At 37.2% G+C, this 25202-nt stretch overlaps 2 protein-coding genes across 3 annotated transcripts; both read right to left on the reverse strand.

Annotated features, from left to right (window-relative positions):
• Nucleotides 1–2188: 2188 nt before the first annotated feature.
• Nucleotides 2189–17102, reverse strand: LOC584891 (galactocerebrosidase). Of its 2 annotated transcripts, none has more exons than XM_030985545.1 (15): nt 16641–17102; nt 15566–15634; nt 13851–14003; nt 12700–12864; nt 10666–10832; nt 9641–9758; nt 8964–9126; nt 8505–8638; nt 8001–8090; nt 7338–7427; nt 6090–6231; nt 5252–5426; nt 4630–4787; nt 3989–4065; nt 2189–2780 (listed from the first exon to the last, which is right to left on the reverse strand). In XM_030985545.1, exons 1-15 carry the CDS (start codon nt 16785–16787, stop codon nt 2628–2630), a joined length of 2001 nt encoding a protein of 666 aa, XP_030841405.1. In that variant the 5' UTR covers nt 16788–17102; the 3' UTR covers nt 2189–2627. The 2 variants fall into 2 exon arrangements, with proteins under 2 accessions (XP_030841405.1, XP_030841404.1); XM_030985544.1 differs by lacking the exon at nt 10666–10832 and adding an exon at nt 11344–11510 and having other exon boundaries at nt 16641–17097.
• Nucleotides 17103–18715: 1613 nt separating this feature from the next.
• Nucleotides 18716–22734, reverse strand: LOC584912 (sepiapterin reductase). Its single transcript, XM_784756.4, has 2 exons — nt 21876–22734; nt 18716–19735 (listed from the first exon to the last, which is right to left on the reverse strand). The coding sequence occupies exons 1-2, from the start codon at nt 22388–22390 to the stop codon at nt 19417–19419; spliced, it is 834 nt and encodes a 277-aa protein (XP_789849.2). The 5' UTR covers nt 22391–22734; the 3' UTR covers nt 18716–19416.
• Between the last annotated feature and the right edge of the window lie 2468 nt (nt 22735–25202).

Genomic DNA, 25202 nt, shown 5'->3' on the forward strand with positions numbered 1-25202 from the left:
AGCTTAGAAGGTTTTCTGCTACCACTCACTCATTGACATTAATTCAATATCACAACTTGTGGATTATTGGTGCTGTATTAATTTTATTACACAAAAATAGAGTTATCCATATCAATTATTATACCAACTAGATAAAAAGAACAGACAAAATGATAATACCTACAAGAAATGAATTTAAAGAAAATCAATTAAATTGGTTAATGTTAAATTTGAAAGAAAATGATATATGACTTTTCTATCAATGCCAGTTTATTACTTGATTTGCCACAAGCACAAATGAAAAAACAATCTACATTATATGCAGAATAGTAACTGGAAAAGGTACACATTTCACGTCTTACATGATTAAAAGTTGACATTTGAAACAAAAGCCATATATCTGTTTCCTCCTGACATTCCTCACATTCGTTACATAAATGTACATAGGCAACTCTGTAATGTATGAATTTCTATTGAAAAAATTACAAATACATCTTTTATCCAATGATATATAGTTTGTTTAAAAACAAATCATAACTGGACCACACACCTATATATTAAAGCTTGTCTGTACTTGTTTGGCTAGAATGGATTAGACCACCCACAAAGGTCACCGACAGGTGGCTATCTCATCAACTCAGCTCTCAATTAACATAAGAAAAAGAGGATCATGGGGGGACCAATGGTCACCGATTAGGCATTGTTTTCTATATAGAGGGAGCAAGTAGCTACAAGAAGACAGTGGGCCTTTAAAAATAAAAAAAATTACAATATGAAAGATCAGAGTCATATGTCATATACATCATCTTTGCCAATGAATAATATAGAGCTATAAATTGGAATATACTAAATTACAATTTAAGTCGACTTTTGTTGATTTGTAATAATGCATACATCACATATCTTTTCACTTTTTGATGTACATTTGTATCATATATTTTCTATTAATTTGTCTATTACTTTTGTTCTACCTGCTAAGCTCCACCCCTAAAAAAAACACCTCCAAATGCAAATGACTTTTGTGACATCATCATGCTATTCAATGTCATTCATCTAGATGAACAAAAGACATTGGTATGTACCTTCCTATCAACTGACCACCTGTTCACAATACCATTGCATGTTTTTATACAATGCTTACTCACAAAATTCAATTATATGTTAAAGCAGTTGCTATGTCAGAAATCCCCAAGCAACACCATGAAAAGAAGGGTTTCAATGGGCTATTATATGAAAACATGCAATGCTAATGAATAAGGTACTCAGTTGGTGAGGACATACCAATGTCTTTTGTGAACAGGTGATCCGTTGATGGGAAGGGACATACCCATGTCTTTTACATACAATGTATTCATGATCCTTTTTATTTCTCTTGCCAGGGTTTTGTTCCCCGTATATCAGATAGTCAATACAAATTTACTTGCCCTACCACTTGGTGTGTGCTGCCTGTTTGTATGCGCCTCCTCCCAAAGACAGACTACAGCAATACATTGACAGAAAAGAATATTTACAAACACTACATCACAAGTAGGAATGTTATTTCAGTTAAATGAATGTTATTTCTTTTGAATTACATGCCATGTAAAGAAATTGCACAGCTCACATAACTAGGGTAAGATCGGATGAAACCAAAGTAATGTGATAAATGTATTTATTGATACACAAGTGAGTATAAACTTCCGTTCTGTTCACCGCTAAATTAAAAAAAATTGAAGGCAGTTTCATTTTTCGTATATTTACTGAATAAACTTAAAAAACAACATTGAATATAGTTTGAATAAAAATGATTAGGAGGTTAGTTAATTAATCCCAGCCCATCATTAGTAGTGATCACAATTTAATAACATTTTTTTTGCCAGTAATTAGTTCTGAACTTAAAGGTATACGGTAGACCAGTTCTGGTCATGCGAATGCATTGTGAAAGAAACGTTGTGGAATCGATTAGAAAAGATTGATCATCTGGCATATAAGTATTGGTGTGTACTGCAATGTTCTGGAATCATCAAAATGATAAGAAATTTGGCCCAGTCTTGGTAAAGTTACACGCACTGTACACAGAAAGATGTTTATGGAACTACCCTATATCTATCCAGTTCAGATATATATAATAATTTACCAAATATATCAATAAGTAGGCGGTTTCCCGGCAAAATTTGTATCATCACGTATTAGTCAAAACATATTCTTTCACATGATTGGTAATAAGAGCTTCCATTTCATTTTTGAGAGGGGGGCGTTTCCAAAACTGGTCTTTACCTTTAAAGCAGTTTCTGCAGTGGGCCTACTGGGAGCCTCTAGAAATCTGATTTTCATGATGTACTGTAAACATGGTAATCTTGCACATGATAACCTTCTTGCTCCTATCATTTGAGAAAAGAAATGTTTCTGCTAATATCATGATTTGGCCAATTTAATGAAATGTGTGTTTTACCAATTTTGTAAGTTTTTTGATATTGCACACAATGATACTGAAATTGAGATGACTACATTTTTGTGCTACTAATTTCATGATTTGCCTAGTTCAATAAAATATGAGTTGACATGTTCATAGTCATAGTCATTTCATTTTTTCCTTTATTGAGCCTGAAAATTAACACAATGCAAATGCTTGTCATGTTTACAGTATAATCCTTATTATTTTCCAGTCATCAAGATGCAGAATGGATGGCAAAGTTATCAAACTGAGCTGCAGAATAGTCTGGTGTTCCTATAGCGATCCATCCATGGTGAGGTAGTACTGTAGGAATGTTGACCCAGTCAAACACCTCAACACCATTCACAGACCCCTTGGCCTCACCACCCTGTAGACAAGATGAAAAAGTCAAATTTATTTCAAATTCAATCCAATTCATTGATATAAATACAAACATTATTGAATATTGTTAGCTTTTACTTCATATTACGGCAGTAGTATAGAGTACCGAAGATGTGACATCATAAAAATCTTTTTGTAGAATTTCTCAATTTTTTCTTCATTTTCTGAAAGAGCATAAAAAATAATGTCCGAATGTCGAAAACCAATTGAATATTTTTAAGTATTGGCTGAGATATGACCATCTGAATAAATATATATCCTATGGGAACTCAGTGTTATAGTGCTCTGGTTCCTAATGTTATGAAATTCTACAAAAAGATTTTTTATGACGTCACAGACTATAAAACCTCTGGGTTTCAAATCTCTTTCTTCCCCAGTGTCAACCATCTGCTTGGGATAACAATGCTTCATAACTAGTTGGAGAAGGAGTTATTAATTGAAAAAAGAAATTGAACAAGGAACACTTTGGACTATTGAAGCCTGTTAGAACCTTTGTTGAGGCTCACATAATACAGCATGGCACACTAGTTCACAGCACGGCACAAAAGTATGTACATACGCTATTAAACTACAGGAGTGTACTTGCACTGGTAGAAGAAGACAAAATGGCTTCATTTGAATAAACCATTGTTGACCCCAAATGACCTTTAACCTTGGCAAGTAACTTTAAACAGTGCCATTACAAGAATGTTCCCACAATACACATATGACCCACTCTTGCTAATATTGAAGTTCCAATGTTAAAGTCTAGAAATTCAAATTTCAATTCATATTCATATTATTGATAGATCATTACCAATTTCTATTTCACACAGAAAAGAAATAGTTCCTGAATAATTCATTATAATAGCAAGGGTTTTATTTCTGCTAATTTCACAAGTTTGTTGCAGCCTGGTGCAAAAATGAGTCTGTCAACTACAAAAAGACCTATACAAAACATATCGTACAACGTACTAAAACAATAGCAGATGAAAGACAGATAAATTTCTATAAGATTGGCTCCAACAAAAGAATTACATTTTAAACAGTCATATACCATGAGGGTTCCCCAAGTGCAGCTGCAGGTGTAATACAAGCTTGAATGCAATTCAAGTTCATATGTTTCGTCAAACCCTGTCTAGGTTTTCAGCTCATAATGATCTTACATGGCCTTTGACTAGTGACCTAGAGTGAGCTCTTTCATTGAATACTTACAACGACAGTTAGCTGAACTGTAGCCCAGGTATTGCCAATTATGGGAGCTGTACCATTCATCACAACACTTTTGCCTTCTGCAAAACAGAAGAAAAGAGAAAAGAGATAATTTTCACTACTAAATTTCAAATTCTCAAAAATATTCCTACGATTAAAACTTAGCAAAGCTGCTTGGATAAAATTGTCATATATCTTTAATTATTGCACAGATTTTAATATCTTGTTTACTGCTAAGATTATACATCGCATCAAATACATACAATGTTCATGTGTTGAATGAAAGAATTAAAATATATTAAATTATATTAAATTATATTCTTGTTTGTATTTACTGACAGAATTAAAAAAAAAAAAATAATAATAATAATAATATATAAAATATTTATTTAAAATATATATATATCTATATATTTAAAAAAAAAAAAAAAATCTCAAAATGTCAATTCCGAGTGTATGTATCAAGTCATTGTCAGGAATCCTTCCAAAACTTCTCAATGTGCAGAATATAAATGAAGTACTGATTTGGCTTGAAACATAGTCTTGAGCATAATTTATATGTCATCCATTTTGGGGACATGCAAATGGCTGACACAACCTTCAATGGAGGGTACTTTTCCTGATGCATAGTCTAGGGTACTTACCCATGTCCGTGGTAACGTTGTACTTTCCACTTCCACCGAGCCAGAAGTAGATTCCTTCTGAGCCTGCTGCCCCACAGCCGCCAGCATCCACACGGAGAGCAAGGATAGCTCCAGACGAAGGCAAGACATGAACGTCAATGCTAAAGCTCACATCACGCCTGCAGGATAGTGGGACAAGAATTCAGCTAGATTAAACTGATGGAGAATTTTTTTTCCTCTGAAATGAGCCAATATGGTTCTCACAGCATGGGCAACTGTTAAAGCCCCACTGCACTACTTACAGCTATTGCGCCCTCTATATAGCAAACAACGTCTAAGCGTTGACCGTCGGTCCCCCATGGTCCCCTTTTTCTTATGTTAATTGAAACTTGATTTGATGAGATACCCACCTGTCAGTGACCATGCAGGGAGGTCTAATCCCTCCTGGCCAAACTAGTGCAGACAGGCTTTAAAGCATGTGAGAAGTACTAATCAGAAAAAAGATAAGTACCTATCCCTCTACACAGCTTTCCACTTTCTGTGGACAAAGACAGAAAGAATCGCCCTGAAACGTTTTCCCCTTCTGACTCCTAAAGAGAAATAAATAAATCAAGATCACATGATAAAGCCTTAACCTACTCACCAGGTATGGTTTCCAATCACCGAGATTGGGTGATGGGCATCATTGCACCAATTGACTGGGAAGGAGGTTGCTACTTGTTGCATGACAAGGTTGTGACTGATGTTTCCAGAGTTTCGGATTTCAAAGCAACCAGCCTGGTCTGTAAAATAGCTGGCCTCACTGTAGATTGGGTACTCTGTTGGAAAGTGGAAAGAAACATTACAGAAGGAAGACCACATATTGTCTTGTTTTAATAAAATATATAATAAAGTCTCGGATAAGCCGAACCCAAAGATTAAATACAATAAATGCTATTATGGGTAAGAGGATGTCAACCCCTTCAACCCAAGGTGACAAATTTACAAATCCAGATAATTCACTTCATGGTTTTATGATGAATTATCCAAATCTTACACAATGAGGAACACTCTCTCAAGTCACATGACTTTTAGTGACCTGGGCCCCGTCTTACAACGAGTTGATATCAATCGCAACTTATTTGCAATTGATATCAATCGCAACTATGTACATAAGACATAGGAGCCTGCAAACTTGCGATTGATTGGAGGACTTGCCATTGATTTGGATTAATCGTAAGTTTGTAGTCTCCTTTCTCTTATGTACATAGTTGCGATTGATATCATTCGCAAATAAGATGCGATTGATATCAACTCTTTGTAAGACGGGGCCCTGGCGACAACCAGATAAATTTAGAGCACAAAACAAATCTTAATTATATTTCTCTTCCATATATATTCTACGTGAATCTGTTATTATTTCCTAAACCATGTTTAATGGTTATTTCCATATTGATCCAGATGAAAGCCTTACAAGGCAAAACTGAAGCAAGATTTCTTACCATCAAAATTGTCCGTGTACTTGGTTGGGAAGGGCTTAGTTTGGGGAGGGTCAGGGTATTTGCCCTTCATACCAACGGCCTGAGTGGTCAGTGTGTAGATCTCATCAGGGTAAAGGGTCAAATTGAACTGACCATTTACAACCTGTCGGAGGAGAATAATGAAGATTGAGCAACAGAATACAGTTACAGTATATGGCATTAAGAAAGAGACAAGTAGCTTGTATCATTTGTGTATTTTCAATTTTTAAAAGTAAAGACCAGTTCTGGTCATGTGATTGCATTGTGAAAGAAACGTTGTGGAATCGATCAGAAAAGGTTGATCATCTAGCATATAAGTATTGGAAGGTACTGCAAGGTTCTGGAATCATCAAAATGATAAGAAATTTGGCCCAGTCCTGGTAAAGTTACAAGCACTGTACACAGAAAGATGTATATGGGACTACGCGACACATGCGCGATATGAATCCGGACGATGTAATAATTTACCAAATATATCAATTAGTAGGAGGTTTCCCAGCGAAATTTGTATCATCACGTATTAGTCAAAACATATTCTTTCACATGATTGGTAATAAGAGCTTACATTTCATTTTTTGAGAGGGGGTGTTTCCAAAACTGGTCTATACCTTTAACCATGTATTTTAGTTTCTTTAAATTAAAGGATATACTGCAATCAACCACTTCTTATGCTGTGTTCCAGTCTCTATCTCACTCGCTTCATTGCTTTCTTTCATCCTGTTTCTCCCTCTCACCCTCTCCATCTCTCTATTGGTCTCTCACCCTCTCTATCTATCTCTCACTCTCTCTCATCCTCTCCATCTCTCTCTCTCACCCTCTCCATCTCTCTCTCTCTCTCTCTATCTCTCTCTCTCTCTCACTTTCTCTACCCCTGTCTAACTTTCTCTATCCCTGTCTAACCTTCTTTCTCTCTCTCTTTATCCCTATCTAACTCTCTCTCTCTCTCTCTCTCTCTCACCCTGTCTAACTTTCTCACTTTTATTCTCCATCTCTTTAGCTCTACTTTCCCTCTTTTTTGTTTAAATATGTATAATTGTTTGTCTATCTGTCTACCTGGAGATAGATAATTTCGTTATTTGATTGTATATGCACATAATCCATAAAAATCATGAACTCTAATGAGTTAACTGCTTCATGAATATTTAGTTTCTTTTAAAGGTATCTGCAACATGGGGTTTTTGTGAATAAATCTAGTCAGTCTACGTATGACTTGAGAGGACTGGAACTTACTTGAACAGGGCTTTTGTTCATAAAATAAACCGAAGAATTCCCACCATAGCCAGGCTTAGAGTAGAACACATTGAGAGACTTGATAGAGTTCTGAAGAAAGTAAAAAGTACCGGTACTGATTGTTACAATCTGATCATGGTCATTTTGGACGAGTCATACAGCTTATTTTCAAAATTCATTAGTCCCGATAATACCTGACACACATCCATACATAATAAATCTTGACTATAACAATCATATCGTGAAAACTTAAGCCTCTGATCCATATATATAAAAGTTAGTGTTACTTGTCCTATACATATCTACCAAAATCTGTACAATAGCCCCAAATATACTGCAGTGTTCGAATTACAGCTAGTAATAACAGTTGATATGAACAGGTAGGAATGACAATTGAAAAAAATTTGCCTGATTTACTATTTTACAGACAGTAAAATGTCATTTTAAAGTGCAGTTTTTACATTGAGAAATATCTTGGCTTGTTAAAAGAGCTAACATTGCACCAAAGAGAGAGTGAAACAGAGTGCTAGAATGAATATCATCGTTCAAGATAAAGATAATATATATGGCGATAAAAACAGAAAAGAAGATCACAACGCCATGCTTAAATGTTTGCGTAATAAAAAACCAACAGTGTATTTCAACCGACCATATTGTACTTACGAACATGCCTTTCAGGTCGAAGGTAGCAGTCTGTGCCCTTACAGTGTATGGTGGCAAGGATGGACGGATGCATTGTGAATGATTGTGTGTCTGTCACAAGAAATACAAAATAAAGAGTAAAGAATATAATTATTTGGCCAAATGACAAAAATAAAGTGTTTCTCGTCCCTACCGCCTCCTTTTTGGCTGCCGCCTTCTTTAAAAAAAAAAAATTTACTATTCAGGAAAAAAAAGGAAAAAAGCCTGTGATATACATTTTGTTTAAATAGCTTCTATAGTGATACAAATCATTTGTTATGTCATACTTTGCATCAGTATACTCACATAGCACAATATCTAGGATTAGGCTTGGCCAGCTATAATTAGCATGGCAGCCATCTTGGAAAAAATAGCAAATATTGCAAAATAGTAAATATTAATGACCTGCCTCCTTTAAAAAAAAAGTCTGGACAAGATACCAGCGAGCCTCCTTCTGATGCAATCCCAGGGTGTGATGAAACTTACCATGGTTTCTATGACGATGGTGAAGTTCTTGCCATCAGTAAGACTGACATAGCTTCCTCCCAGGTCTAAGTGACCTGCTCCTGACCCTCGTAAGTAATACTTCCAGCCAGGCAAGGTGAACTGGGTGGTGTGTGCTATAAAAAGGTTCACAAAATAAATAATGAACGAAGAATTTTGTCTTTCATCTTGGCGATGCACTTATTTCTATACCACATTTATTAAAAAAAGGAATTAATACAGGATATACATGTACCTGCACAAAATAAAAGCATTATTTAAAAAAAAGCATAATAAATTGATCCTAATAAACAAAACAAAAAATGATAATACACACTGTATATCTAATAAAAACATTATACAAACAAGATCTTTTCATTGTCTATTGATGCCAAATGGAATAATGCTATCAAAGCAATAAATCTAAATTTAGCAACACGGTGATCCTATACATGTACATACCAGTCACCCAGATAGGGCCTTCCACTGCGTAGTTGCCTGACCAAGGCTCTTCGGCCGTCATTAGCCCACAGCGGCCGAAGGGCATAGACCCATAGTAGCTAGCGATTAGGTTCCACGATATCGTACTAGTCATATTGCCATTCACATAGTTTTGGTTCAATATCTGTGGAGAGGAGCAAGATATATCATTCGCAAACAATAATGATTGTTACTTGTATTTTTAAAGTCGAACTTGCTTTAGTGACGACCTGCATAGACAGACAGTGATCACATGTTTAGAGAGACCACAATCTTTGTTTTCCTTGAACAACCCTTCTCAGTGAATCATGGATTAAAACACCCTGTACAAATAGACAACTTGTATATTAAGCCATTTCTTAATTGGTCTTTAAATAAATGTTTTACTGTAAAAGCTAGGTGAGTGGAAAATTGAGAAAATATCGAAAAATGAAGTACAAATGAAAAAAAGTGAAAAATAAATTTGTTTATAAAATATATATGCAAATGATGTTTCAACAATATGAAAAAGAAGAAGGAAAAAAAAGACAGGGAAAGCAAAAGAAGATGTTAAAACCAGAGAATTTTACACAAAATGGAAACTTACAAAACTGATACAAAGGATAGATTGTCAAGTCAAATGTGAAGTCAAATGAGAAATCAATAAAAGTAAAACTTACCCGTGCCCAGCATCCCGCTCCTACATTATCATTTTTTGTACTGTAGTCTTCACTGGACCATAACGTTTTTCTCGTCTCTGTGGTATATTTAGTCACGTACGTACCAGGATAATGAAATCTGCAACAGGAAAAGATTGTTTAAACAGAAGGTTGGGTCCTGGTAAAGATAACAGATAATCTTTAAGCATCAGTTTAGAAGAATATGGTACTGTATAAGCTGTTATTTTCACGATTTTCATGAACTTTATATTATCGTGAATTTATCAATAGCGAAAATATTGCCACTTCATCTGACCATTCCGGAGCGTGAAAATATCAGCATAAATTTATGTGCCAGCACCCTTTTGACCCCCATCACCATTTGTCTGGCCTCTGCCACTACTTTGTTCATGTACATGCCTACACTCACTAAGCATGCTATACACAGCTTATCGTGTACTGAAGAAACGATTGCATTTGCACCGCTTGCAACACTCAGTCGGGGATTCCACTTTCTGCGACAGCAAGTGGAGAAGTTATCATTTTTCAAAAGTCTCTTACTGTTTTGTAACCCTTGTCAACAATTGGAATACGTACTTAGTATTTTAATCACCATGCATTATGCTCGCACCCCCGACTTAAAACCGATCAGCCTTCTCGCTCTTTGCCGGATTGGTACTCGGCTGTTTGTGGTGCGATGGGCTGCTCAAACTTGTGTTTGTACTTACGTGTACTAAGTCTGTGTGTGTATGTGTTGGCGTGAAAAATTTTGATTAATTCTAGTGTGTGCTATTTGCAAAAGCAGTAACTCGCAAAAATGGCTCTTAGCCTGTCATTCACGAAATTATCTGTACATGAAAATATCGGCTTATACAGAAGTACAGATATCTCCTGATCAGGACGTTCTTCAATTTTTTCAAATGCCCTCATATTTGAAATATATAATTTGGCTCTAAAAAGTATAATTATCTATTAAACTTTGCACACAAATTATAAATACTAACCAAGAGACTTTACAGTTTAACTCGGTCAATTTTACTAGTTACCCCAAGATTTCAACAGCTTTGGCAAGATCCTTATCATCAAGGATATCTTTACTGATGGTCGAGCCCCCATCGGCAGCGACTATTTGAGTTCCCATCATGCCGCTGGAGTCTAGCGTTTGGCGTAACTGCTTTATATAGTCTTTGTTGTAAGCTCTTTCATTCCATATCTTCAGAGAGGAGGGTTGAAGGGTGTAGAAGCAGGGTAGTGATAGGGTGCATTCAAACATAAATATTAAAAAAAGGAAAGAGAAAATGAGGAAAGGCTGGTGAAGTTAAGAGAAACAAATTTGTAGTTTCCGATAATGGATGAAAAAACGTTTTTGAAGCACATTAGTATATCAGGAGAATGCAGCAAACTAAGAGGTAAGATAAAGCTGAGTGTGAGCAATATGAGAGAGATGATCAAGTTATAAAAAATAATACAAAAACAACAAATAAAAAGAGAAGGACAAGAGGCACACTAAAATTAGGAGAGCACGAAGATGAAATGAAAATATATAAAACAAGAAGAAAAGGGAAAAGTGATGAAGAAGAAGTAAAGTGTTGCAGCGGAGTTAATTAGAATGTGGTTAGCAACATGCAGGTCAGGTCATGGCGTGAATCACATGCACCCTAGAAGAAAAAATGGGAGAGTTAAACTACCAACCACCAACAATGCAGATCAGAAGACTTTTTTACCCTAGGATGCTGACAGCAGCAGCTAACTCGGGATCTGTTAAGATATCATAGCTGATTTCAAACTTTCCATCAGATGCCACCAGCTGCACATTCTGAAAGCCGCTGGAATCCAGTGTTTTTCTCAAGAGTTTGATGTAATCTTTGGTGTAGCTTTTCTCATTCCAGATCTAGATAGATCAAAAAGGCAAAGAAAGTTTGACGCAGACGGTCAAGAGATACTATTGTGCAAGCTGGAACGAATGATGTTTGATGCCAAAAATCTGAAGAAGTAGCGATGATAAAGAGGGGGAGGGTGAAGAGCAAAAGCGCTTAGAGACACAGTATGAAGCGTTATATAAGCGCAGAATTGCCAACCTCTTGACATAAAAAAACAGACTGAGTATCCTAAAAAAATTAGATTTTGGAGAGAAAAATCAAGATTTTCACGAAAACTTGACACTACCATTGGCCAGTCGGCCCCAGGCCAGTAAAATGGCCAGGCCAGAGAAAATTGTATAGCAAATTTTTTTGGGGGGTTTCGGGTGTTTACTTGTACATTTTTTTTAATTTTTAATTTTTTTTTTTTTATAATTTTTTAAATCGTATTTTAAGAGGTGATATCGTATTATCGTATTTCACTCTTAATATCGTAGTTAATAGGATTTAATCGTACTGGTTGGCATCTCTGTAAGGGGAATATTATTATATATGTAACTCTACATGAGTAGTGTATACCACTAGAGACAATAAGAGACTGACTGCAAACATTAGAAAAGGTGATACATGTGTACATGTACATGTATATCATACCCATTCAATATAATGTATATCTATGAGCTATGTAACATAAAATGTCACAATAGTATCCAAGGCATACTAGATTCCACAACAAGCTTTTTATAAGGTTACACTGTAATACAGTTACTACCTATATCACTTACAGTTTAAAACTTACTCTCCTGGCGTTTACTTTTAAGGTAAAAGACATCCTATCTATTAGACAATCAATTTATCAATTAATATAAAATTTTCTATTGACTCATCAATCAATTGATCAATAAATTAATCAACCAATCAATCACCAATCAAAAATCAATAATCAATTTCATATTGATTGGTCAATCTATCAATTATTCAAACTGTGAACAATCAAGTACATCAAACAAAGCGCATTGAAACATAGCGCATGCTATATTTTCAACAAAAAAATTCTTTCGTATCTCTCACTTTTCCTTCCTTTTTCTTTTTTTTTCTTCTTTTCTTGCTCTTAGAAACATTAGTATTAAGCGCTTTATAAATATAATGTATTATAGTGCACAATGCGAGTGTGACTATTATTATTAATTAATTGATCAACTCATCAGTCAATATACTTACGCCTAGGTAATCCATGGTTAATCCATGCACTGTCCTTGCTCCTTGCAGCCATTTCATGACATACCCGATGGTCTGTTTGATGTCGGTGTAAGGGCTGTTGGTGTAGTTACCTACCCACCCTGGCCAGCCCCATGGCAGGGCGTATAGCTTGATGTTTGGATTCCGCTATTAAGGCAAAAGAGAAGAAATTGGAGAGAAGGCTGGTGAAGGCTGGTAAAGTCAGGTGTCATTCAACATCGTTACTTTAATTCCCACAGAATGCACAGATGCAGCAATAGTCTCTTGTGGAAGAAAATTACCCAGCTGCTCAAGACAAAAATCCTTATCCCAATTAAAAAGTAACTGCATTTTTCATGTGTAGACACTATACAGCAGTGAACATAGTAAAGAAAGAGAGGTTTGTGCATCAATATGTACATAAACTCAATAACTGAATTTTTCATGTGTAGACAGCAGTGAACATAGTAAAGAAACACTGGCTTTTGCATTATTATGTACACAAACCCAGTACAAAGTTTTGTTGACAACTCACCTGGAGTGAACACAGTGGGAAAACTATATACATAACATGCACCTTCCTCCAAATGCGATTTTCTTATCCAATACTTACAGTTCCTCATGTATATATGAGCCGATCTTGTAATAAAGTAGTTTGACTTTCTGTTGATTTTTCCATAAATGACTACAAGACGACAGGCTTAAGTATAGTGTCTGTTTTTGTTGCTATTCTTTGATTTTGCAGTACCAATCATCTCTTTAATAAAGTCATTACCTGCATTTACTTTTAAATCATGTCTTGTTTTTCTATATTTTTCTTTTGTGTGAAGAATGCAATGCAATTCTCTCTGTTTAATAGAGTATATGAGTTTAGGACCTCTCGGCTTTACACAGGCATATTTATCATCTCTTCCATATGGTTCTGTTTCAATTTTATTTTCAATTTATTCATGTTTCCAACAAAACATTAAATCAACTATAAGCATTTAAAACAAATATAGAAATACATGTTGGAAATAGAGAGGTCCACTAAAAAGCAATGCTTGTACAAGTGTGAACACCTCAAATGATACTTAGGAATAATGAGTAATTAAATTAACAAGTCTGTTACTACAAAAGGAATTACAAAAAAGGGGGAAAAGGGGGAAGGTTACCTTCTTTGCCTCCTTCATGAGCCACCATTCATATCCTCTTTGATAGTTCTCATCGTCAGGAGAGTGCATGTGAGAGGGCTCTGTTCCCTCTGTGCTCTGAGCATCTCCTCCGATCTCAACCTTCAATATGTGCAAGGCTGCACCAAAGTTGGGCTGATATTATAACCATGTAGAGACGGAAAAAAATGATACATGAATGCATGGATTGTAATTAATCATGATCTGACTTTTGTTTACCAGCAAGATCGAAAACGGCTACGATTCTTTGGCCACGTTAACAGGATGAGACCATCACGATACCCAAAGATACTCCTAACTTCTAATATCCATGGTGATAGACCCTGGGGCAGACCAGCCAAGAAATGGATAGATTGTGTAAAGGCCGATTGTGCTACTAGATGTCTGGGATCCCTCACAGAAGCGACCAGAACGTCACAAGATAGGAACATTTGGCTTGACGTCATGAAGCAGAAGCCATCACACATCTCCCAGATGGTGCGGAAGGCTTAGGTCAAGGTAGGTCAAGATCGAGATTATCAATTTTACTTAAGCTTCAATGGGATACAGTGATTGGTTGTTATTGTTTTATGGACTGCATGTCAGCCATCTTGGCAGCCATTTTGAAGATGTAGTAAGATATAGCAGTGCAGCTCAAGTCAACAATCATGTCAGACTAGTTTCGTCTTGTGTGAATTTTGCAGTATTATGGTCATAATGATGGCAAGAACAAATGATAAAATAGTATCATAATCTTCATTATCTTACTGTACCAGACAAGTTCTTTTAATTAGTTTACAGACCTTATTTTATAAAGAGGAATGAGATATTATTCTAATTGGCCAAGTATTATCAGCTTTTTTAAAATGTCGATTGCTTTAATAATAATAATAATACATAACATTTATTAGGCGCTTAATACTGATGTTTCTAAGCGCACAGTGTTCTGATTAAAAGAAGACTATAACCCGTAGAATTAAATTAGAAGAAAAAGCAAAAATACAAAAGTAACATAGATAAGGTAAGAAAAACAGTGGCAATCAACTAAATAAAGACAAATATGGTGCGCACCTCCATTGACCGACGCACAACTGCAATTTACAATTTGAAAAGATAGGTTTTGAGTAGAGATTTGAATTGAGATACAGAGGGGGCGCAGTGAATAAAGGCGGGCAGTTTGTTCCAGAGAGCGGGGGCAATAACTGAAAAGGCGCGGTCACCATACCGGGTGTTAGTGCGGGGTCCAGGTGTTAACAGTAATGTGGAAGATGAACGAAGCCAGGAAACCACAAATAGATCTACACACGAGTTCAGTGATTGAGCCCCCCCCCCCCCCCCACACGCACACAGTGTTATTCATGGTACGCATGTATGCATGTTCACTCCCTTTAAAAGCACCCTATCTCTGATGTGTAAAGTCAATACAGGATGGATTTTTGTGTATTACGGGCCAGACTTTGTTGCATGAAAAGTACCCCCTTCCCAGAGATTTTGGGAACACGAATGCGGTCCATCCGACCCCGGAGGGGGGGGGGGGGGGGGGGGGGAGGGATTGAGCTCAGGAAAGCTCCAGTAAACACAAAATAAATTTACACTGTGTTAATGTACATGTACGAATAAATGCGTCTGCAGATGTAAGCACACTAAAGTACACTATGCTCATTGGCAGTTATTGCATATATGTCACGTTCCACACTTTTTGTTTATCATCAACTCACCGAAAAAAGATAATCCAAGATCTGACTCCTCTCTGGGTCCGGATAGCTGACAAGAAGTCTTGAGGTGGCCTGGTATGAGAACAAGAAAAACAATTGAAAATGATCGTTAGGAAGGATATGACAAGGTAAAAACCAATGGGGAAACAAATGTCACTGCATGAAAGACGTTGAAAGATGACGTCATTCGTGAGCAGTGACAGTTAGAATACGGCTGCAAGATTTTTTTCTACACAGAGTTGTATTTGACCTATAATTTCTTGAAAAAGGACCATCAAACGCATTATACTGTCAAGCTGGTAAGTGGCACCGATGTATTAAACTACCGGTAAGTATAATATTGGAAAAAAGAAAGTATAAATGCGTCGGATATGCATCCGCTAAAATTAAAGTTTGCACAGCAGACCCTATGGTCCGCTTCTGTCTATCTATAAAGAGTAAAGAGAAAAGCCGACCCTACTCAAATAAGAGGCTTAACGAACGAAAGAGACAGAAAATTCGGGCTAATTAAGCTAGTCTAGATGCCAAATGGGAGTGCATGTCGCAGGGCTTCCAGTTGTTCCGGAACTGGCTTATATAGTTGGCCGTCATCATGCAAGATAAAGTTGAATTCTGGTCATTCTGGCGATTGTATTTTGTAAGAAACAGTGTGGAATCGATCAGAAAATGAAAGTTGATCATGTAGCATAATTATACATGTATTAGTAAGTATTGGTGTGTACTGCAAGGTTCTGGAATTAATCATCAAAATGATAGGAAATTTGGCTCAGTCTTGGTAGAAAAAAGTATTAAACAAGCATTGTCTGTACACAGAAAGATGTATATGGGACTACACATACATGTGGCATAGAAATGTGGTCCTATTTTTTAAGCTGTTACATGTCCTATTTAGAATATAATAAAGGTCTCTAGAGGCATTTGAAGAGCCATGTTCTGGGAACATTTTTTATCTGATGTTCTTCCACACTTGCATGATCACAATGAAAATGCTCACAAATTATTTTTCACCTCTCCCAACAACTCAACCTTCTCTTTAACTTTATTTTTTCGAATGTATTGATTTAATTTGAGAACTTACCCCTCCTCCACTCAATCCACCGATGCCATCAAATCGTGGTCCAAGTCCGCCACTATCGTCCACCAAATAACTTGAACCTGACGCCGAGCAGACGGCCGCCAGGCACCAAAGTGATACGGTGAAGAGAATTCCAAATTTCTTTTCCATTTTAAAAACGTTTACCGCCACTAAATGGCACTGTGGAAGCTTCCCCTTTTACAGAAACTGCTACTCGACTCAGGTACTGTTGGATAGCATGCAGTAGTAGCTAGTCGATATATATTCAAGTATTTCAACCCGACTCCTGAGCCCTAATTTTGAATTCGTTGTGCACTCGGATTGCACTATCAAGAACGAACACCTCCGCTGCTAGCTCCTACTCCTAGCTCTCGCGCTATACGATATACCTCCCCTACAGCTAGCTACGAGCTACATCACATGTGACCACGACCACAGCAATCAGCTGACATTACTCGACTGCAACTAACTGGGTTTATTATACCGAGGTGGGCGTATTATTCAATGGTGGGCGTGTACGTGTGTCGATCCAAGCCAGGGTTCATTCGAGGGGTATTCGAGGGCAGTTCAGTAGGCCGAGCATACAAGCCGGGGGGGGGGGGGGGGGGTGGTGCAGGCACAGTGCCCCCACTCTTTCAAGTTCCCCGGCCATTTTATACATACGAAAAGTGCCCCCTCTTTACTTCTGATAATTGCCCCTTTTCATCTTTGATGATGCCCCTTCTCCGACCTCTCAAATGGGCCCTTTTTTCTGTCACGTGCTTCCTTGTCTTTTTAATAAGTGCCCTTTTCCCTCCTGATAAATGCCCTTTTTCTTCTTTTAATAAGAGCCACGTCTGATAAATGCCTCCATTAAAATGTCATAGGTGCCTCTTTTCTTTCTACAAGTGCCCCGATTTTCCTTTGTAAAAGTGCCCCTTTCATCTCAGGTGAGTGCCTCTTTTCAAATCCGAGAGGTGACGTCCGTTTTATTTTGACAGTTTTAAGTGCCTCTTTTCTAACCAGTATCTTTAAATCCATGTAAAAAGAGAAAATAATGAAATCATCCCTGATAATCTGATCAGAATGTAGGGGTATTATAAGGGCCTACCAATGTATATCTTTCGCTTTGAGGTTTCCCGAGCCTTTTTTTCTTCTTCCAGACAGTGCCTTTTTTGTTGTTGCACCCCCCCCCTCACTTTGAAAAACGCTCCGCCACCCATGTGTCAATCACTCGGAGTCGCCTTCAATTTTATGACGAACAGGCCTTATAAAACTAAAGTGTGTACGTGTATTGCTTGAAGGGACCACGGGTTTAATGTGTGCGAGACTTGTACCCATTAATGGCTCTACCAAGTTTGGTGTTCGCGAGTTATGACTTAATGCACATCTCCCTTTAAAAACAACAATTTTTAAAATCATTATATAAAGTGACACCACATGACCGGATATCTATCTTTCAGTTTTACATTTTACAATAGACCGAATCAAGCAAGTATAAGAAAACAAAATCGACAATAACTGATAAATTTAATAAGATATGATTTTAATCAAGTCCATTACAATCCTTGCATTTGTTTTTTATTCGAAAACTTCATTCACATGGTACATATTTTTTTATACGAAACATATAATTACAAATATGAACAAAAATCCATTCAAAGATACATGAAAACATTATGATTGATTGAATATGATACGGGAAATAATTGATTACAATTGTGTATTTTATTGTTTTTATAATTGAGATCTAACTCATCCACCTGGTATTTCTTTGTCAGTTGAGATTGAGGAATTTTTCTATTTCATTCATAATTACATACATGAATATTACGGACGTGTTATTTCAGAGTCTGTAAATAAAACCGCATTCAGCTCAACATCCCTAGGTCATATACCACTACTATATCATCACCAACACCATCACCACCATTATCATCCTCATCATCATCACTATCATCACCAGCATACACATCATTATCACTATCACCATTATCATAACATCACCATTCTCTTCTGTATTTTTTTTTTTTATAAATATCATTGTCATTATCACCATCATCGTCATCATTGTCATCGTCATCTTCCTCATCATCACCACCATCGTCATGGTCATCGTCGACATCACCATTATCACTATCATCGTTATCATATAGTGTTCATGCTATTATCATCACCATCGTCATCATCATACACATCGTCAACATAATCATCATCGTCCGCACCTAAGTCACGAGGGGCCAGTAACATCTTTACCATTACTGCAAAAAACACTCTTAAACATACGTGATAAAAAAATGACCACGTCGTGGTCGTTTTTAAAGGAGCATGGTCAACTACCAAAACGTGGTCAAAATGACCACGTCGTGGTCGTTTTTAACCACGTTTTGGTAGTCAACCATGCACCTTTTAAAAACGACCACGACGTGGTCATTTTTGACCACGCAGTTTTAAGACTGGATGGAGGCCCACGATTATACAGTATACGAAACAGTCCAGAACATGTTTCCTACTGACATCATAATTGTATAAATCAAACATTCCAAAATGGATGTGTCCACTGGATCTACAAGTCAATCCTCATTATCAAGTCCCTTGGAGAGGACTTAAAGCTGTCGGTCCCCTGGTAGTTTACTTACAAGCATTTAATGTACTTTCTTAGCAAATGGGTAAAACAATCGTCAAATATTATCATTTAACAAGTTAGAATAGATTTACTATTTTCCCAGTAATATACTTAGGTATGCCGGTGTTCTGAAATTAAAGCCCTTTGAAATGTAATACTCAGAGTTCAAATTACTTATTTCTTATCAAAATCATCGACTGTCTTCGCCAAATCATCGCTATAACTGAGATGAGCGCCAGACTCAAACGCATCTTTCTCCAAGATGCTAAGCAGCATTGCGGCGGTTTGATCCGGTTTGAGCAATTGCTGATCGTTTTCAAGACGCTCCAACATCTGCCTGACATCCACACTGGCATTGTTGGTGGCATTGTCTCTAAACATCGCCGTATCCACCGCACCTGGGTCATAGTTCAAGACCCGGACATCGGGTTCCTCTAGGGCTATGGTCCTAAAGAGCATATGTCTGGCAGCCTTTCCCATGCAGTATACGGAGCTGCAAAAGCAAGGTACATGTAATTAGACATAATTATGAACCCTTCATCATACTCAATAAGAATTCAGTAAGATGCATGCGTCTTTAATTTTAAAGAGAACATTGCGAAATATCAATCCTGTGAATCATCATCATCGTCATCAATTACTATCAAATCACTAAAAAAAAAAAAAAAACGTACATTCTAAATGTTTTGATTGAAAGTTGAAGCTTGAAAGGTGCAACATCTCTTGTGTGTTGTGTCTGTGTCTGTGTGTGTGTGGGGGGGGGGGGGGGGGGGGGGGGGGGGCTTGTAAGACGTGTGAAACGGGGATAATTATATGTATACATAACTTCCAAGTGGGGATACACTAGCAACTGTGGATATCCCCAGTTGATAACTTTCTTATTTTTGGCTAATTTTGGAAAAAGTGACCCGAGAGGAGTCTACTACCTAATTCCTGCAAGAGTTCCAAGACAACCACATTTTCATAGTAAGACGCCACATTTTCGAGCGCTACTTTGTGTATCATCTGAGATTTTACAAGTCTGATAAATGAACAGCGCCTAGTAAGCTCTTGCGTAAAAACAGGAGGCTAAATTCTTGTTATTCTTTGACAAAATGTAACATTATTCAATTATCTGGCCGCCAGATAAATGAATGGAATTACATTTTGTCAAAGAAAAAGAATTTTATGAAAACACCTCAAATTACAAATCCCCAATTTCATAGTTGAAGATAGTTAAAGACAAATATCCCTAGTTGGCAGTGTGTGTGTGTGTGTGTGTGTGGGTGTGTAATGCGTGTAATGACGAGAATACTATCAACAAAATCTGTAAATCAAAACAAAGAGATGGTGCAGACAAATATATATTTGTGTATTCTGACTTATAACGCGCAAGAACGAACAAACATACTGACACATGCACACACACACACACACACTAATTCATATAAGGCTACAATCATGTACAATAATGCCTTTAATGATTTACATAGAAGTATTGATGAAAGGTATGAATCGAAACGATATCCATATACAACATTATAGTTTAAATATATATAATTTAAAGATACTATGTCCGTTGTAGAACTTTGCAGGAATTATGAATATGTCATGTATGCCCTATCTGTGAAATTCAAACGTTAGCAGTGTCCTCATTTTCAAATTATGCAAGAAAACCCGTTTACTTGCTAGACTTCACTGTCAGACACTATTGGGTGAGTGACTGGCTTTTTCTTCTTTGGTAATAACATACATAAACTGAGCTGTAAAGGGTACATAAGCATTTGTCTACATCAATAACCCACTTCTTGTGATGGCCAAAATTTAACTGATTGAATCCTTGCGCAGCATAAAACGTGCGACCATTCGGTACAATGGTCTGAAAATCAGACTATTACTTACATGCTCTGTAGCTTTTAAGTCGATTTGACAACTGAAAGTCGTTATTAAAGACATTTTCAAGCCCCCTTTTTCAGGGAAGTTCTAAATTAGTATTATCTTTCAAATGCCGTTGGAATTTAACCTTTTCATTTTGTAGGCCTGCAAATGGGACATAGTACCTTTAAGCTCATGTTTTTTTTTTATGTCATGGATATCCTGGCAAAGACATGAGATCGAAGCTTAAGCTATACCAAAGGAGCTCCACATGGTGAGTAAGAACTAGGCCTACATCGACTGCATATTTCATTATCCTTTTTCTTCCATAATTCTACCTTGTAAAAACGAAAACATGATCGCAGTGGCTTTCGAGAAATCATTGCTGGAAACCATGATAATAGGTCTTTGAATGAATGTTCAATGTGTGCTTTGGAACAAAGCCAAGGCGGCCCAGTTGTTTTATTGATAAAGATAATTGATGTTTGTACAAACGGTTAACATAAAGATATTAATAAAAGAGAAAAACTTTGAAGGAGCCTCACATGGTGAATAAGACTTACATCGACTGCATATTTCATTATCGTTTGCTTTCAAAATTCTACCTTGTAAAAATGAAAACATGATCGCAGTGGCTTTCGAGAAATCAATGCTGGAAACATAATAGGTCTTTGTATCAATGTTCAATGTGAGCTTTAGAAAATGAGCCAAGGCGGCCCAGTTATTTTATTGATAAAGAGATGTTTGAACAAAGATATTAATAAAAGAGAAAAACTTACCAACCAGGGAAAGGCACCAAAGCAGCGAGTGATGATATATTAACGATCGTTCTGGACGCTCCATTCCTCTGAGGAAATGTCTTCAGGTAATGAGAGGTTAGAAGTAGCGCTGAAGTGATATTCAGCATACAGAAGTCTTGCAAGCTTCTCAGATCAGACGTAGTCGACTGCCCAGCATACCGTGACACATCCCACATGCTAGCGGCGTTGTGGATGAGAAGAAAACGCTGAAACTCATCCGGACTGACGTCCTTTGTGATCTCGGAAAGAGTGCTGGAAATATTACCCTCGTCCGAGTGATCAGCGATGACAACCTTGCATTGGACGCCTGGAGCAGCGGCCTGTACCATCCGCTGTGTCTCGTTCAATGCATCGACCGACCGTCCTGTCAAAACTATATGAGATTCCGCAGAAAATTTGCTAGACAAGGCGATAGCAATGGCACGACCAATGCCTCTGCTTGCCCCTGTAACTATACAAAACGATTTCAATGAAGATGTTTCCGACGAAGCCATGTTTTCTCCAAATTGAAAATGAACTTTTAAATCTGTATTTTTCTCGTTATGATAAGTATATGCCTATACTTGTCTGAATCGTGAACTTGCTCTGCATAGCTAAAGCGCTGGCGGAGACGGAGCTGCCAAATGCTAATCGGGGTCAAGTGTCGATCTAGCCGAAACGTCAATAGAGACAGAGGTCAGTGTCACCGAGGGTTTGAAAGCGCAACTGATTGAGGAATTATTTATGGTCCTCATAATTAATATTCATCACGAGGCTAGAATTGCCATTGATATGTGCGGAATTTTAAAGCGAAATGATAGCTTCTTATCTCCATTGTAAACTCCTAATAATTATTTATGTTAGGCCCCATGATTATTATTCGAAATATGGTTTTAAAAAAGTTATTCTCTGTGATTCACATGACTTGTTTTATTTGTTAAATATATTGCTGCTTTCAGTGTTGCCTCAAAATTTGTAAATTTAGTTTATTGATGTCTTATTACCGTCAATATTGTTTAATTAGCAATGAATTTCGAATAATTAGGCCAAGCCGTCGAAAGCTAAACCCATTAAAATTATTGGTTGTTATCACATGGACCTTATACCATTATTTATACATTTTGGGCAGCACACGCTCTCGTCTGAACATACACATAAACTTTGCCCCATATATGTTATCTGCCTGCCCTCGACAACAAAGAATTAGTAAAGGTCGAATATTTGTTAAACTAGCTAAGTAGGCCACTTCAATCTGATGTCACGGAAACTGTACTGGCTCGTCTCCGTGCATATAGTCTCGTGATTATAAGGCAGTTCGCGTTACAAGCCGAGAACCAGGGTTCGATTCCTGGTAGATTCATTATTCAGCATCAGTATCACACAAGTCATCATAAGTCAAGACATGATTCAGAAGATTTTAATTTTTAAGTTTTCGAAATCCAATAACGAATTAAGAATATAAATAGGTTGTGATGGAAACGTAAATAATTAAATTAGTGAGCTATCCAATAAGTGGACATTGGAAGCGATGTAGGGCCTAATTCATCTATCTTTTATCACCGCTAAGGGATTAATTCAATCCCTGTTCTCATGGCCAATTCATTATTAATGTTTCTAGAGAAAGGTCTTTTTTGTACTCCAACAATCATGATAATGAACCGCCAATTTTCGTATATGAGTCCATTCTACAACGAGCCTTCATTTTACTCAGCCACAATAAGGACTTTTTCAGGAATAGTGCTGTTTCAATATTTAATCAAACGGGGGGGGGGGCATGCGTTAAGAACTTTGATATTTGTGTCCTCAGGCGTTCGACGGGTAATTAGAGGAAAGGGGGAGAGAGCCCCAGCAAATGGAAAATTATTAATACTACTGTATAGTATTCGGGCCAGGGACGGATCCAGAGGGGAAGGTGGGGCCAGGGCCCCCTCCCCTGGCCCCCCAAATAGGTTACAAAAAGATGGCAACGTTAATTTTACCTTTAAAAAGAAAGAAAAGAAAACGGTCCCCTGGCCAAAAAAAAGATAGAGCCCTATACCCCCCCCGCGATTTTAAGTTAAATAATGATAATTAAAAAAATGCTCACTACCCCCCCCCCCCCCAACTTATACGTCCGGTTGGCAGAGTCGCCGCTAAATATTTTCTAACGAATTGGAATCCCTCTTGGGGCCCTCTCCCTCGCCGACGGCTGGATCCGCCCTTGATTCGGGCAACCGTCACCCCATATTAAGGCAGCATGGAGATTATTATAATATAATATTATATGTATTCCTATTTTCTTTTAGTATAATATGTTTATACAAATTACGTTTATACCTGTTGTAGTGTCAAACATGAACACCTTTTTTGATAGTAAACGTTTACTTAATTATTTCACCTTCTCACGAAGAATAATATAATAATGATAATATTTTATATATTTATAGCACAAATGATTCACCACACAAGGTGCTCGAGGCGATGCCCTCCTTTAATATGCTACCAATTTCGATGCTCACATCATTCAAGGAATTCTTGGCTATCGGTACCCATTTAACCCCCCCCCCCCATTTAACACCTAAGTGTTAGAAATTTAGATTAATGTCTTGCCAAAGGACATTAGTGCCGCAGAAGGACTCGAACCGCAAACCGTGTGATCAAGACTCCGGTTACGTATCCACCAGACCACGACACTTCTCAGAAATGAATCCCGGGGCAATTGTCGCCAGAGTATTAATTATGTATAGGACAACCCATGGCACACCGTATCACGAGTTGCGGTTAAAAGCACAGTGAAACCTATTAAATTAATGAACATGTCTATTTATAATTTCTCTATTATGGATGACTTTTCGGGTACTGTGAATATTCGCTGGCTCATTAGGTGACGGGTACTTTCTGTCGTGCAATGTCATTGGTTGAAATCTCGCATCACGTGGTATCAGTTACTAGGAAACATAACCTGTAGCATAGGCATAATCTTGTAATCAGGATAGCAACACGTTTAACATGATTGTTAATGATTTTGTGGACAGGTTTTTGCTGCTTTGTTGATCGAGCTCCCGATCGAGCTGTTCCTCCTCCTTCTGGTTGAGGTATTGCTACATGGGCATCAATGCAAGGACGGTTGATTTTAAATTCACGTTATTGAAACATGCATGTGTCAATACTGCATGTGCCAATCCTGTTTACAATTTCGCTTTGAAAATATTTGTTTCGGTCTAAACTTTCGCAGACGCTTAGGACAACTCAGCAGTACTAAGTGAATAGAAAACAACAACTAATTTCCCCATATGAAAGTGTATCTTCATGAGGGAAACAATTCTTACAGTGATTTTCTTTGATTAG

This window comes from Strongylocentrotus purpuratus, unplaced genomic scaffold (assembly GCF_000002235.5).
Source record: "Strongylocentrotus purpuratus isolate Spur 01 unplaced genomic scaffold, Spur_5.0 spur5_scaffold_15, whole genome shotgun sequence".
NCBI lineage: Eukaryota > Metazoa > Echinodermata > Echinoidea > Camarodonta > Strongylocentrotidae > Strongylocentrotus > Strongylocentrotus purpuratus.

Bases quoted from the DNA above. Each gene is read 5' to 3' on its own strand.
- LOC584891 (XM_030985545.1), bottom strand. From the start codon at position 16,787: ATGGAAAAGAAATTTGGAATTCTCTTCACCGTATCACTTTGGTGCCTG. The intron at 10,833-12,699 runs GTAAGTATATTG...TCCTCTCTGAAG, and splicing joins TAACCATGGATTACCTAGGC to ATATGGAATGAAAGAGCTTA. The intron at 5,427-6,089 runs GTAAGAAATCTT...ACTTTCCAACAG, and splicing joins GTACACGGACAATTTTGATG to AGTACCCAATCTACAGTGAG.
- LOC584912 (XM_784756.4), bottom strand. From the start codon at position 22,390: ATGGCTTCGTCGGAAACATCTTCATTGAAATCGTTTTGTATAGTTACA. The intron at 19,736-21,875 runs GTAAGTTTTTCT...TTGCTTTTGCAG, and splicing joins TTGGTGCCTTTCCCTGGTTG to CTCCGTATACTGCATGGGAA.